The sequence below is a fragment of the Ambystoma mexicanum genome, chromosome 3q, assembly GCF_040938575.1.
Source record: "Ambystoma mexicanum isolate Mex_15411 chromosome 3q, UKY_AmexF1_1, whole genome shotgun sequence".
In the NCBI taxonomy this organism is placed as follows: domain Eukaryota; kingdom Metazoa; phylum Chordata; class Amphibia; order Caudata; family Ambystomatidae; genus Ambystoma; species Ambystoma mexicanum.
The window spans coordinates 137,145,869-137,162,149 of NC_090926.1; the positions used below are offsets into that span (position 1 = coordinate 137,145,869).

Sequence of the window (16,281 nt, forward strand, 5' to 3'; positions counted from 1 at the left end):
TCACTCATTTTCAAAGGCAATACAAAAATATCCAGCAGTAGTGCTGGGGACTCCAAGCATCTCCCCAACACTGCCAATCAGGAAATACAGTTATTCCAACCATTATAGGAAAACATGTAGGTTGTGTTAATACGAATAGGTAATACATTAAACCAGCACAAGATGAAATTACTGCCTATTGAAACCATAATACCCAATGTAGTTTCACTCCTAAAACTATTAATTGAAAGAAAAGTGCACAGAATCCTTGCCCTTTAAACCAATGAAGGATATGTTGTGGTGTAAATAAGCTACTACCAAATATTCTAACCCACTATACGGAAAACATATTGTGCATTAAACGCCTGCCTGAAGGTCGCTCACCGCAACGCTAAATAAATCATCTAGCCATGTTTGCAGTAATCTACTACTTCAATCAAAAAGAATCATAACGTGCATTTTCGGGACATTTTGACCCAACATTTGTTTATCTCGATTTACTTGTATCCAAAAGAACTGGTCACCTTCAGACAAGCTGAAAAAAAGTTACCACCATAACTTGGACTTTGCTTTAACATTCTTAAGGCTTTTATTCCTTTTGTGCACAATACATAAAAAATAATTACTTTAAAGACACAATAAGTATTTAACAAACAGAAGAGGGTACGTGTTGGGTTGCCAGACAGGTGGCTGTGTAAGCTTTCTATTTCCCTGGACTGAGCGGAGGAAATTTGCTTAAATCTCAAAAAGGCAACGTCCTCCCGCGGCAGCTCCTCCACGTTCTGTAGGGAGTGACAAGACAGGACCTTCCTAACATCAGACCTTCATGCATACATTTCGATCCTCAGGCTTTGGCTGCTGCAGCTTGCGCTGCTGATAACTGTTGGATTTTCATACTCATCATCTCCATCACAGCTAAAAGGAAAACAGAGGATCATTTAAAGGAGGGCATAGAAGTGTAACAGCTACATCATACACATGCACAGCTGCCCACTATGCACAAATAGGTAATGCCAGCAAAGCAGTCATAGCATATATATAAACAGCAAATACGAAAACCTTCAATTTATTAACAGGGTTGCAAGCAGATTCATACACAAAACGAACATTATAAATAGTGTAGAATGGATTAGCTTTGCCAATTAGATCATATCAGCTGTACAGACAGGACACCTCTAGATCCCTTATTTTGGAGTAAGGACATGATTTCGAGGAGTCCCACTTTGGGTTCAGAGTGAGACTAGATTAAGGTGGTGTAATGGGATCTTTGGACCACGGGTCCTCTGTAAGAGCCCAGAATTAAAATATTTGGCCGATGGGGTGCTAAGCACACCAGTAGGGACATTTCATTTTTAACCAACTTTTGGGATGTCTTCACTGCATGGGAGTGTGTTGAACAGAGTTTGAAAAACACAACTACAAAAAGCTTTCCATGGAGCCGGACATGCATGCCACCTGCAGGTCATGTCTTGGATCGCTGTGAAACCACCAACTTCATGCATCTCAGTTCTTTGCGTAAGCTGCCAAAGCCTGGACCTTCTTTGTATAGCTTACAGGTTTTCATAAATCTCTGATCCTCCAGTGCTGGCCACCAATTTCTACGAACAGCTCCTGCCCATCTATATCCTTAAATATTAGCATCAAGCACTTGTAAGCCACAGTTTTCAGAAGCTGACCCCGCACTGTCAGCAGTGAAAAGGGCTTGAGCATCCCTGGCCTTATTGTGCATCAACAAATCGCGTCCTTTTCAGCTGGCCCCCATTTGTTGAGTTTACCATCCTATGGAGTCTTCACAATTGGTACCTTTGATGCAGAAAACGCTACAGGCAGCAGCACATAAAACACCAATGGCCTACCACTGTGTGTTCTGTCCTGCTCTAGCACTTCTGAAAATTGAAAATGGTTCCTTGGGTCATGGCTTAGTATGTACTAGATGAGTTTTTCTCAACTGGAGTAATCCCGATGTGGACTGTGCATCAGATATTAGAGTCAACTCTGATGTGCTGTCAAAGGCTCCACTTTGAGGTACCTGCTGAGTCAAATCTTCTATTGGCACATTTCACCCCACTCGAGGAGCTACAGCAGCCCAACGTGAATGTGCTTGTAGGTGCTCAGTAGGACTAAAATTGAAGTGGACCATTTAGAGTTCCCAAAAGATGAAGGAACACAAGGGCACGGATAACAAACAATTTAGGTAGATCTGACCGGAAAAAAGAAAAAAAAAAAGAAATCGGTCGTAAAAAATAGATTAAAGAAACTGACTGCATGCAACATCATATCGTATGATGTTGCATGCGGTCAGCTTTGCGGGATTAAAAAAAAAAAAAAGCCATTCCCCTCCCCCCCCACTTACCTGTTATCTCGCCGCCTGGTCTAGTTCTACCCTTTAGTTTCAGATCCGTCCCTCCAATGCGGGTCGGATCCAACGCTGTAGGGTCCTTTTTTTCTTTTTGTTTTCCTTCGGTCCCCCGCACCCAATATTGAGGAAGCAGGGGACACCCCTGCATCCCCAAAAGGCTAATACGTGCCGAACAAAGTGAGCGGGGGACACCTCCGCAACCCTTGCTCCATATGTTCGGTACGTATTAGCCTATTTGATATATTTTGTTCCATCAAATGTTACTGGCCAAATTCGGTCAAATGTAACTTTCGGTCAAATAAAAAACCGAGCAAATATACGAATACCATCACAAACAACCATAAGCCGCATACAGTGGCAGCAGAGTTAACACATTGCTAAATGTTCTGTGCAACCCAAAGAGATCTTTCACATCCGTCAGGTAGAGAAATATAAAATTCCAGTTGAAAACTGTATGGACCTAAAACAAACATCAACCTGTAGGTGCTGGTTCCCATATTTCTTCTTAGTGTTATCTAACACCATTTAAAGTTTCCACTAGACAGAAGGACTTTCCATGATGGTCCTTTTACCTTGACTGATGACCATCACCCATACAATGTTTGTGGTGTAAACATACCTAGGTGGTAGCAAAGGCATGTCATTTTCTGTCACCTCAGACAAAAATGATGAACGTTTGTCCGTATCCCAGTACCAAATGTGACATAATTCTTCCCTTCATCTCTGCCATGCGGAGATGCTATCTTGGCTATAATGCAATCATACAACTTGGGAAGATCTGCTTGATTTCTCCCACGAGTGGCTTGCTCAGAAACAAGCAAAAGTCTACGCTTCGTACTATTGTTAGGTTTTGTAACAAGACTTTTATATTGTGCCAAATCCCCATTGTAGCGGTCTCAGATTACCAGACGTGTCTGGAAGTTGGCTTATTCTGCCCCGCCATGGATGTCCAGACCATAGTCTGTGAAGGACAGGGAATAGGACGAAGAAAAGAGGATTGGAAAGAGGTTGCAGATGCCACAGACGTACAAGGGGTTGTTTTAGAGGAATATTAATCGGATAGCATTGGTGCATGCAAGTCCACCAAGTCATGGTCTGCCACCAGAATTGTCCAGATGTCCCGCTCCACAACCACCATGATATCAGACCATTGACTATCTTACTGCCTCCCCATCGGGTCCACTACCCTCATCCCTCAAATCAACCCTCATCTCATCCCCAATATTACTTGTCTCATTAATTCCTCTTTCACCTTTATTATACACGCCATTATTCTAACCATCCTGAAAAAAACCCTCTCTCGACCCTTCTACCCCTGCCAATTTCAGGCCTATCCTTTTTCTCTCCAAGCTCCTACAGCATGCCGTTTATTCTCGGGCGTCTTCATACCTTAATCTTCAATCGCTTCTACCATCCCTTCAGTTTAGTTTCCTCCTGATCATTCCACAGAGACTGCCATCCTGCATATCTCCAATAGTCTCCTCACTGCCCGTCAGTCTAAGCTCTCTGCTGTTCTTATTCCTCAAAGTCTCGACTGCATTTGATACAGTTGATCAGTCGGTTATTCTTTCCACCCTCACTTCGCTTGGCCTTTCTAGTTCTGTCCTTAAATGGTTTCACTCAAATCTCTCCAATAGTTCCTATTCCGTCCCCTGGTTTGGTAACACTTCTTCCCCCAGTTAGCTGTACCGGGTTCCTCAAAGCTCTGTACTAGGTCCTCTCCTCTCTGTACTCTCATCACATCCTGCAATTTCTCATTCCATCTTTATGTGGATACTCCAATCTTTTTCATCCTTTTCTGACTCACTTTATTCAAATGTCTCTCGGATATTCAACTTTGAATGTCCTCTCACTTTCTCCACCTCAACCCTTCTAAAACGAAGGTCTTCTTCTCTCCTGCAATTTCCTTTCCGTCACCATCCCTCCTGCTTCCCTTCACACCCCCTCGTCTCTTCTGTTCCCATCATCAGCCAATAACTGGTTACCTTTGACCCCTCTCATTTTGTCTGCACATTTCTAACACTGCCTGATCATGCCGCTATGCCTTTTCCAATATCTGCAGTGGCTCAACCCCATCTTTCTTTTCACGCCAGCAAGCTTATTACCTCTCTCAGTTTTTCCCATATAAACTACTGTTCAGCCCTACTCCTTGATCTTCCTGCCTCTTACACCTTGTTCCCCCAGACTGGTCCATAACTCATCCATCTGTCTTCTCTTTTCTCTCCCCATCGCTCCTCCACCTCTTCTTCCCTGATTTCTATGTCTCTTCTTCCTTTTGACTCTTGTATTATTTTCCATTTCCTCTCAATCATCTTTAAATGCATCCATGGTCTCGCTTCCCCCTTTACCTTTCCTCACTAATGTCTATACTCTTCAGCCACATCTGTGTGTTGAACTCCCATAATCACTTTTTACTTTCTGTCCCTAAACCTCTCAATGCCTCCTCAAGTTTGTTACTTTGCTTTAATGGTTCCTAAGCACTGGAATTATCTTCCCCTCTCCATCCGTTCTCCACCCTCTTTACGCATTTTCCAAGTGACCCACAAAACTCACCTTGTATCTGCTCTCTCCAACAACTGATAGTATTTTCCTTCTACTCCCCGATTACTTCCAATGTATTACTAAGTTTGATTGCATCATTATTTTTGTAAACCTGTACAGCACTTTCACCAAAGCGCTATAGAAATCAAATCAAATACAAATACTATGCTGGCTAGGGCTGATGGGAGCTGCAAACCAAACCACCCGGAGATCCAAATGCCACATGTCCCCCACATCAAGTGGTTCATAGAATATACCTCCCTTTTGCAATCCAAACCTAACCACTATTGAATCAAACTATTTATGGCAGTTTCAAACAGCAACAGGTAGTTCATAACTGTTAGTGTTGGGCACGTGATAGGCTTGATATCTGCTCCAGCCCCCCAGGTTGAATTGTGGTGGCTTTTTGTGTCCCCCAGATTACATTTACTTTATTCCCACCTGGGCAAATTCTACAACTTCCGTTCCCAGTAAAATCTTTGTTAAACATTAGCTCTTTTTCAGAGAGTTCTGGGAACGTAGGCTTTAATAAAATTGGTGTGTTGAGAGTCTCAGAATTTGTAGGTAAAATACACTGCAATTCCCACAGTACAATAATCGAATTTTAGCAACAACCTCCTTTTCAGAGGCAACCTAATTTTTCATAGTGCAATAGTTTCTTTCTTTGTCCCCCTCAGAGGTACTGTATGTATATCGAGTCCCAAAATGCAATAAACCTCTAGTTTATTTGACCCGTCATAACCGCTCGCTTGTGTGGATATAGACTTCAATTCCTACAATGGAGAAATGTTCCATTTCCTTTATTCTGTACATAGCCTCTCCCCCTGGGCTATTGGGAATGTGGACTTCAAGCCCTGAAACGCAACACTTCTCTGCTAAAATAGTTGGATCTCAGGATACCAACATTGTTCAGGCTCTTGGAATCACAGCTTAGCTTGACGGCATCTGGTTTTGCTCTCAGTGTTCCCCCTCTCGGCCATACGTGTTGCTTCCTCCATCTTCATGACTTGTGTGCTGGTCCTGTGAGGCTTAGGACTGACTTGGCTCACATGAGTGGTTTCTAAATGCGGAATGGCTCTTTCCCGATCATTGTCTCTGCTAGAAGCTCCTCTGCCTTCTTCACAGATTATCCAGCTTTCATCTCACTATGTAGGCTAAGTGTATGGGGATCTTTAGCAGGGCATGTGTTTCTCTATTGCTTGACCCCCTGGCAGTACAGTCTCGGTACACACTGTATGGGGAAGGCTCATCACCCATTTCCAACTGATCCAGTGCCAGACATAGGATAATGATAAGATATGATAGGTTATTTATAACGCACTTAATACCCAGAGGTTTCTAAGCATAGGAAATCAGAGTCCGAGATCATTCGGTCTTACTCTTGTGGCTCCACAAATACTGTCATTTGGCTCCACCTTACAGCTTAGCAGATTCAAGGTTGCTTTCCCAAAGATTCCCTTCTCTGCTCTTTTGCTTCTTCTGCGGTGTCAGTCATCCGGCAAAGGAAAGCGAAAAGATTAAAAACGACATACCTCTAAGGGGTGACAAACACAAAATTCATAAATGTGCTTTGTTGGTCCGAATTCGGTTTTCCATTAGGTCTTCCCCAAAGTGAATGCCTCACACATAGGCCAGTGAGTACACATTTACCCCTACCAAGAGAAGTATGGTCTCTTCTGCCTTAGGAAACGGAGGACTCCTTCCACTTTAACATGGGTCGATGCACAGGATCGAACCTTAACTTCTATTGAAGTCAGGAGTTGGATTCTAAATAAGACATAGGAAGTCTGGCCTAAGTAGTCTGGTTAGATAACCTTTAGTGATCTTTAGAACTCAGACAGGAAAGCAGCCCCTTTACAATACAGGTGTAGCGCTACTCTGGAGTCTGTGTTCACAATCTGAGGCCACCAAGGCATTTTTCTTCTCCCACGTGGGAAGAGGGTCTCGATATTTGATTTGCAGACAACACCACTGCAATGTTTCCTGTAAACAATCTGTGTGCTGATATTCTTATGAATTGTACTCCCTTGTTATAAAAACTTAGCTGTTATCACTTCAAAATAAGATGTGTGTTATAGCTTACATGGCCAAGTCTTCCAACCTTCAGGGAGAGCAAAGCTCGAACTCTGTAGTTCTCTCTAATCCAGGAAGTGGGCTGAACTCTGTAGATCTCTTTGCATCAGTCAGAACTACAAATGCAAACTGTTTGAATTTTGGACAGGCACTCACACTGTCTGGAAATGCCATCCTTCTCTTGAGAGGCCAGATATTTTCCTCCTTCCCTTCCACATCCTCCAGCAATAACTAGCAAACAGAGGAGGTATCTTCTGTGGCAGCTGAATCAGGTGGGTATTTGCTAGCCACGAGGTTTCTGATTTTAAGAACTGCTGGAAACAACAGTTTGGCTGCCTTTTTTGCTCCAGGAAGCAGGGGCTAGTTCCCTACCCTCAATTGATGAGTCATATGGGTCTAAAGAAGGTAATCTGAGAGTAATTAGGAGTTCCTGCAGGCCGACAATATTCAACAAGTTAGGAGTACAAGAGCTCAGGTTTTGCTGAAGATTCCAATCATTTGTCCTGCCCCCTTGATCATATTTCTGTCTGCTTTTGCAAGCTCGGGTCTCAGCAGATCATTAAGATATAACTTGGCAGCCACTGGCACCTACAGAAATTCGGATTAGATTCAGGGATCTTGTTTAGTAGTTTCCGACTGTGAGGAAGCTTCTTCAAAATATAGTTCTTTTGTTTCTGGCCTATAAGCCATTTAAGTGGAAGGTGATCAATGATACTTGCAGTCACATTATTGGCAATCTTCAGTCACTTTTCTCCTGCAAGCTGCACATTATTTTCCAGAAAGAACAATGTGCATTTGAAATATGCATTTTCCTTCACAAGGTTCTCCCATGTTCCATATGGATCAGGTGATTTTTTTCATTAATTTTTCCACATACTTCCTTAGAGGTTGAAAGGCTTGAATGTCTGCAAAGTACTGAAATGTAATCTTGCTTGCACTACAACAATCAGATTGGACAGATTATTTGTGGTCTTTGATGTCATTCCCTTAAATCTAGTTTCTTACATAGTGGTTTCCTAGATTATAGAATGCTACACAAAAACTGGGATTGATAATTTAGAAATCCACACACATGCAATCATGTTTTAAGTAGGTTCTGTCTCGTACACTCCTGGATGTCACGTGTAGCAGAGCCATTTGGGCCATTGTACAAATCTATGGATGTTATTTCCAGACAAGATATTTTGCTCAGCCAGGCCCCAATGAGGAATAGATTTGGTTGACATGCCATTAGTCTGCCTCTTTCCCTCTTCTAATTCTCATGCTTTCGAACTTCCACACCGCCTCCGCAGGAAGGGAGACTATCCTATTGTAATTGAATAGGTAAGATGCCTTGCAGCCACAAACATCTGCAAGGTTCTTAAAATGTACATTTTGTGGCGAGGAAATCCAAAAGCTATAAACTGATATATTCTGTGGCCAGGACATCCCAAGAGAATAAGGGTTTAGTGGCAGTGTGTATGGGGAGGTGATTGGTGTGGCCTAATACAAGAGTCACTACAGTGAGCAAAACTTTATTGTTTGCTGAAGGATCCAGAACTGGACAATGTGTCTTTGAATGCATAAGACTTTATGGACGGCATGTGTGTGGCTGAACTAAGATTATGGAGCAGAGAAAGATTTCGAAAAGGAAGCTGCGACAAACGCAAATATTGACGGTGATGAACAGAAGTCATTGCATGATGTGATTTGGCTTATTTTTGTTTGATTGTAGCAGAGCATATTTTTTTTTTTTAAGTACAGGTGCAGCATCTAGGCCTCCAACGGAAGCCTGCGGTCAGATAGAGGCTGAGCTGCTCAGACACCATATTCCATGTGTGGCCTTCAGCAGTGGGCACACCACCCCAGGCCTCACAACATGTATTACAAGCACCTGCCTCTTTGCTAGTGGCCCCGCTCACCCCTTACCCTGTTTCATGGCATGCTTCTCTTGTAGCGCTGGCTGAATCTTTTCTATCTGCTTTGTCAGGAATTCAACTTTTCTCTTGAAGAAGTCTTTGGCGCTTTCAGCACTCTGGAAAGACAAACAAGCCACAGGGCATACATGAATAAATGAAGGAAGCAGCAAAACATATTGCACAATAGTGAGGCTCCCCCTGTGATTAAACCATGACATGTTTTCTATTGTCCCATTAGTATGCAGAGATAAGGAACTAGAAAAGGATAGGGCACATTAGGATAGGGTTCTGAAAAGCATAGGTAAAAGGAGGAAACCAAATTACATTCATAACAATAACAAATATATATACCCATTTTTTTGATATCTTAATAAAAAAAAAGGTCTTGCGATATCTAGAGCAAAGACAGGCAAACAAGAAAAAAAACTTCAAATGACAAGCAGTGCACACAGAGGAATACATTTTTAAGTAGGTCCAACACAATTGCGGTCCTGGAAGCTAACCCAATTCTGGTCCTAGGATCTAAATCACACATCATATGCGGTAGGTGGATGGGGGGGCGGAGGGGGAGGAGGGAGACCAGGAATCAGTTGAGGAAAACACATACATTAAGGGTGTCTATGCATGGGAGTTTGTTCCGTTATAAACTATCAATTCAGTTTGTTGCTGGTTATTTCTGAGTTTGAGGACTTTTGTCATCTCCTAGGGACCGCAGAGAACGGACTTGAGGAACCTAAAGCAGCCCAAGAGGTCCCTATGCCTTCAAACAAAAGCAGTGTTCTTTCTGGCAATACAAGTAAATCCCTTCATACAGGTTTTTCCTAATGCAATTTAAAACAAAACAAATTTCCAACATATCCAAGATAGACTGGACATAGCAGAATTTGCAAGGATATGAAATCAGTTTTACTCTACTTATGATGATCCCTACCACCAGCACTAGAAGAAGGAAAATGTCCCTCCCCCTAGTCTAAATCACTTGCCTCACATGGTGGAACCTGCTAAAACTTCCTTCTTTCCACATATAAACAAAGACAGATCAAGTAAAAATAGGCCGTCTTCACCAACTCAAATCCTCTGGTTGGTTTTCATGTATGTAGATGTCTTGCTTAATACTACATTTCACCTTGCTGATTCTTCAGATAACTTCTGTCAGGAGGACATTTTAAAGACAGAATTCAGATTGACCAATCAAATGATACCACCCTGGTTATCAATCGGTTGTCAGGAGTCCAAAGCACAATGTCCAGATTACTGTTCTACAATTGTTAGCAGTACCCAGGCCATAAACAGAGGTCCATCCCACCCAGGATCCATATATCATGCATCAAGCTGTTAGGGATATTTTCCTAAAGGCCCTTTTTGTCCTGATCCTGCGGTCCATCTTGCTAACTCAGGTACTACTAGTGATTTCCTCAAACTTACCACACTCAAAAAAGTGGTAGATCTGGGCAGGGTTTTCACGACTAACTTTCATGAGGCGGAGATGGGTGGGTCACAGGTGCAGTACACAACACTTTTCATAAATTCACAATGAGATCTGGTTCACACGCGATTTAAAAATATATGACAATGCATTACTTACCGTAAAAGCATTTCTGATGGTTGTATCTGCTTAGATTCACATGCTGTGCATAGGTCCGACATCCAGTGGTCACTGCGGAGTATTGCATTTTGTTTTTCGTAGTCGAAAAGGGGACGTCGACAAGGCGTGTCTGTAACACTATCCCTATAGTGACGTGCGTTGTACCCACAATCCCTCACGCGTCGAGGTCCCTCTGTTTGTATTTTTCTGCCCTGAGGGAGCCTTCTAGACGTGAGTGAGTACAGAAAAGAGAGAATATAGAAAAAGGATGTCTATGTTCCTTCCATCCGAGCGGGGAGGAAGGGTGGGCGCATGTGAATCTAAGCAGATACAACCATCAGAAATGCTTTTACGGTAAGTAATGCATTGTCTTCTGATGTTTGTTAATCTGCTTAGAATCACATGCTGTGCATAGACTAGCGAGCAGTACCCGGAGTTGGCGGTGGGTTATGAGAAGGAACAGTAGAGAAAAGATGTCTTAATACTGCCTGTCCCACCTGGGAGTCAGATCTAGAGTGTGCATCTAGACAGTAGTGTTTTGTAAAGGTGTGCACAGAACTCCAGGTAGCCGCTTTGCAGATGGACTCAAGGGGAACATTTGCAATGAATGCTATGGACGCCCCCGTGCCTCGAGTAGAATGTGCTCTTGGCCTAAAGGGCAGTTCTCTCTTAGCAAGAGTATAGCAGAGAGTGATGCATTGAACAATCCATCTAGAAATAGTGGACTTTGAAACTGCATCCCCTTTTCTTCCTGCTGCCACCGAGACGAAGAACTGATTAGTCTTCCTCAGTGGTTTGGTTCTTTCCATGTAGAACATGACCGCTCTGCGGACATCTAGTGTGTGCAGGGTCCTTTCTCCCAAGTTGGAAGGATTTTGAAAGAACGCTGGTAGTTCTATAGACTGGTTTACGTGGAATTTTGAGATGAATTACGGAGCAAACCTTGGGTGAGTGCGTAGAACCACTTTATCTCTGTGAACTGTAACAAAGGGGTCTAGAACAGCAAGAGCCTGTAGTTCACTTACTCTCCTGATGGAGGTGATAGCTATTAGAAAAGCAGTCTTAAGAGTGAGGTCTTTAAGAGATGCTTTGTGCATGGGTTCAAATGGTGAGCCCATGAGTCTGGTAAGTACCACGTTAAGGTCCCATCCGGGAGCTGGGTCAGCTATCGGGGGGTGTATTCTCTTTACTCCCTCCATGAAGGCCTTTATAACAGGGATCTTCCACCACGACACTTGAGTTGGGAAGTGGTGTATGCAGAAAGTGCCGCTAGGTGGACTTTAATGGAATTGAACACTAGACCTGAATCCAATAAATGGGTCAGGTATAGAATAATGTGTGGGAGAGCAGTCAATTGGGTTGATGCTCTTTCCTCTGCACCAGATGACAAATCTCTTCCATTTGCTAGAATAGCAGTGGCGAGTGTTAGGTTTTCTGGCTTCCCTGAGGATGTCCATGCATCTCTGTGGGAGCTGTAGATGTCCAGATTCTATGATCTCAGGAGCCAGGCTGCTAAGTTCATGTTCTGGGGGCATGGATGCAGAGTCCTGCCCCTGTCTTGTGACAGCATGTTGTACGGGCAGGGGAGTTTCACTGGGGGAGATAGAGACATCTCCATCAAGTGAGCGAACCATGGCTGTCGGGCCCACATTGGGGCCACCAGTATCATGGTTACTTGTTCCTGGTGCATCTTGTGCACCACCTTGTTGAGAAGGGGAGTCGGGGGGAAAAGCGTAAACAAATTTCCCTGACCATTGAATCGACAGACCGTTCCCCTTGGATTGGTTCTGGGGGTACCTGGAGGCGTAACTTTGGCATTGTGAGTTCTCCAGGGTTGCGAACAGGTCTATTTCTGGGAAACCCCATTGCGTGAAGACGTCGAAGACGATGTCTTCGTGCAGTCGCCATTCGTACTCTTCGGGCAGGGGGAAATCCCTGCTGAGTTTGTCTGCCAGCAGATTGAGTTCCCCTGGTACATGTTGTGACAGAAGGAACATATTCTGTTTGAGAGCCCACTTCCATATGTTTTGGGCCAGTTTGGACAGTCCTGGAGAGTGGGTTCCCCCCTGCTTGTTGATGTAATACATGGCTGTGGTGCTGTCTGTAAGGACCATCACTGTCCTGCCTTGTAGGTGTTCCTGGAAGGCTTTTAGCGCCTTGAACACCGCTAGTAGCTCCAGAAGATTGATGTGTTTGGATGCTACGTTCGGAGTCCACTCTCCGTGAGCAGTCTGATGGGATAGGTGAGCCCCCCATCCTGTGAGGGATGCGTCTGTGGTTAGAGTGGCTTCCGCCGCGGGTGAGGCAAAGGGTTTCCCTTTTTTCAGGTTTTCCTTTGTCCACCACCGTAGCGAGAGAACTAAGGCCTGCAAGACCACCACTAGATCGTCCCATAGTCCGCTGGCCTGACACCACTGGCTGTTGAGCCACTCTTGCATTGGGCGCATGCGCAGGCGCGCGTGAGGTACCAAATAAATACACAACGCCATCATGCCTAGCAAGCGCATTGCTTTGCGTACCGTCACCTCTCGACCGGTCACATATTGAGGGATCTGAAACAACATGTTTTGGACCCTCTCTTTGGAGGGGAAGACGAGGCCGTCCTTTGTTTGAATTAGAGCCCCTAGGAATTGTTTGATTTGGCTGGGGTCTAGGCTGGACTTCTTTTCGTTGATGGAGAAGCCCAACTGGAACAAAAGGTCTACAGTCTTTTGGGTATTGGAGAAGCATGTTTCGTAAGAATCCCCTGTTATGAGCCAGTCGTCGAGGTAAGGGTAAACTGGGATGGACAACCTGCGCAGGTGGGCCGCTGCCACTGCCAGTACCTTCGTGAATCCCCTCGGTGCTGATGCTATGCCGAAGGGTAGCACTCTGAACTGGTAGTGTTTGCCCTCTATCATGAACCGGAGGTATTTTCTGTGCGCTGGCAACATTAAAATATGAAAGTATGCATCTTTCATGTCCAATGTTGTCATGTAATCTCCCTGTGAAAGCAGTGGGATCACTTCCTGTAAGGTCACCATACGAAACTTTTGGGGTTTGATGAACTTGTTCGCTGGGCGCAGATCTAATACAGGGCGCATGGTTAGATCCTTTTTGGGTACAAGGAAGTACACTGAATAAATACCTTCCGTTACCTGAGATAGAGGCACGACCTCTATGGCTCCTTTTTCCAGCAGTTGTACTTCTTGTAGAAGGATGGCAAGATGTTCCGGTGACATGCGTCGTCCCCTCGGGGGTTTGTATGTTGGGGAACTGTTGAATTCGATGCAGTATCCGTGGGCTACGGTGGAAAGTACCCAGCGGTCTGACGTTATACCCTCCCATGCTGGAAGAAAGGATGTTATCCGGCCCCCGACCGGTGTTGCATGGGAGGGGACGCAAATCTTCGCGTCACTTGGTGTTGTTAGGGGCTTGGGAACCTCTGGGGGTGGACCCTCGCCCTCTTCCTTTGCCCCGGCGCTGTCCTCTTTGGCTGTACTGGCCACTATTGGTCTGGAAATTGGTGGCAGGGTACTGTTGCTGCTGGTTTTGTTGTTGGCGTTGGCCACAAAAAAAGCGTTTGTTGCCATAGCCGCGCCTGGTAGAGGGCTTAGAGATTTGGTCAAGAGTTTTGATAGTATCGAACTCTTTTTTAGCCATCTCCAGAGCCTCATCCACCGCTTTCCCGAAGAGGTTTGAGTCTTCAACAGGTTTATTTATTAAAGACACCTGTGTCTCCGGTTTGAACCCTGAGTTGCGCAGCCATACGTGGCGTTTTAGGACTATTCCCTGAACTAGGGATCGTCCCGCAGTTTCTGCCGCATCCAGAGAGCTCTTTACAATACTCTGGTTGACCTGGGTTCCTTCGCCAATAGTTGTAAGCAGGCGTGTACGTAATGGTTCCGGCGCTTCTTCGGCGTCTTTGCGCAGTTTGGCCCACTGCACGTCCGCATAGCTAGCGAGCAAAGAATTGTTGTTTGCAATTCTTGCCGAAAAGGCGGCCGAGGATGTAACTCTTTTTGCAAGGGCATATAACCGCTTGCCCTCCTTGTCAGGTGGTGCCTCACTGGTGGAAAGTGGTACCCCTGCCCTCTTTCTTGTGTTGGTTACTACCAGGGAATCCGGAGTGGAATGTCCCCTGATGTACAGCGGGTCTGAGGGTGAAGGAGTGAAAAGTTTTTCAATTCTAGGATTGACCCCTCTGATTAGTGCGGGTGTGGACAGCGAAGGGATGATTCTTCTCTTCACCGAAGCGAGGAGGGGAATTGTCTGACTGACCGGGGGTTTCTCCTTAATTACTCTTTCTACAAAGTCTAATTCAGGGGAGAGCTCCCCAGTGTCCAGTTCGAAGTGTGCTGCTGCTCTGCGCAACAGGGCATTAAATGTGGGCTGATCGTCAATGGGAGACGTGTTTCTAATAGGTGAATTGTCAGGAGGATTTAGGTACAGGACATCAGTGTCGGAATATATTGATGGGGATTGCCAGGGGTGAGAAGGTCCTTCTTCTGGATTTTCTCTGAAGCCTTCTCCTACCAAGTCTGGGCTGTCTTCCAGACCTTCCTCCTGGTTCCGTCCCTCTTCCTCGTCCATAAAATCATCCTCTTCCTCAAAATAATGTTCTTCCCCAGTGAGGTCATACACACTATGGAAGTCTGAGGCTGTGTCCTGGTGGGGATTGACTAGTCTTGGAATTTTGCCCCTGGGGTCCTCCTGAGGCCCTTCTCTTATTCTCTTGGGAGTGGGAGGGTTCTGGGTATTCATAAACCTCTCCATTCTTTCCATGCAGAGATGGAGCCTTTCCATGGTTTCATGGGGTACCCCTGAGCGGTCTAGCGGGGGAAAATTGGTGTCTTGTAGCTGAAAACGGCTCGACCTCTCCCACAACGTCGAGGAAAGTGTCCCGTCGCCCTCTGAAAAGCCTTCAGGTGTGCTGGGAATCCCTTCGACTGAAGGAGATCGTCCCTGTCTTTTCGGCGTGTCTTTCGACCTTTGCGTAGCGCTCGACGAGTCTTTCGGTGTACGCTTGTGGGCGTCGGCTACCACGATCCTCGCCAAGCTCTCAGCGACTCGTTTGTCAGCGGAGGGCTGTGGTTTCGACGTTATGGGTGTCGATCGCTCTACAGCGGCATGCGCTTTCTGCTGATGCGCGGCGGCCGATGATTTGGGGGCGGCGCCCTTATTTGCCGAAAGCCCAGTCGCTGGTCGCGGCTGCGGTTGCGAGAGGGGCTTCGAACCCGAACGGACCGAGGAGGCCGCCGGTGAAACCTGCGTCTCCTTGGGCGCTGATAGAGCCATGGGTTGTGTGCTTATGTGTGGTCTTGTGTGCGTCAATGTCGCCGGGGTGTTCATCCCCATAAGCAGGGCGTGAGCCGAGCCCGTCGGGGCCGGGGACAGACGACGAAGCGCGTGTGCGCTCTCTAGGGGGGTTTTCGACTTCCGTAGCGGAGGTTGTGGTATCACGCTCCTCGTCACTGTCAGAGGTAGCGACGGTGGGTGGAGCGTCGGCCTTCGACATAGCGTAGGCCGCCCACCTCTTGACCCTACGGTCTTTTAGAGTTTTCGGCTTAAGAAGCCGACAAGCCGTGCAACCTTCCTCTTTGTGATGGAGGGGCAAGCAGCGGTTACACCGTGAATGCTTGTCCTTCCAAGTAAACTTGCCCTTGCAAAGCGGGCAAAACCTAAAGGGTGTCCTCTCCATAGCCGAGGCAATAAATCGTGATAACCACCCCAAGGGAAAGGAAGGGGAAAAGGAAAGGCATTCTCAGAAAAGAACTAGAGATGTCCCACGACCCCCACCCTCCCTACTGTATTTGGCCTGCGAGGCCAGGCCACGTGTTCGGCAACGCCGAAGGATCTCCTCCGCT

The 16,281-nt window shown here is 45.7% G+C and overlaps 1 protein-coding gene across 1 annotated transcript in view; it reads right to left on the reverse strand.

Annotated features, from left to right (window-relative positions):
- Window positions 1-544: 544 nt before the first annotated feature.
- Window positions 545-16,281, reverse strand: part of PFDN5 (prefoldin subunit 5) — a 118,786-nt gene continuing 103,049 nt past the window's right edge. The window contains exons 5-6 of the mRNA XM_069653323.1: window positions 8,861-8,966; window positions 545-894 (exon numbers count right to left, since the gene is read on the reverse strand). Of these exons, the coding sequence (XP_069509424.1) occupies window positions 824-894; window positions 8,861-8,966 (177 nt within the window). The 3' untranslated portion in view covers window positions 545-823. The remainder of the gene's footprint in view (window positions 895-8,860; window positions 8,967-16,281) is intronic.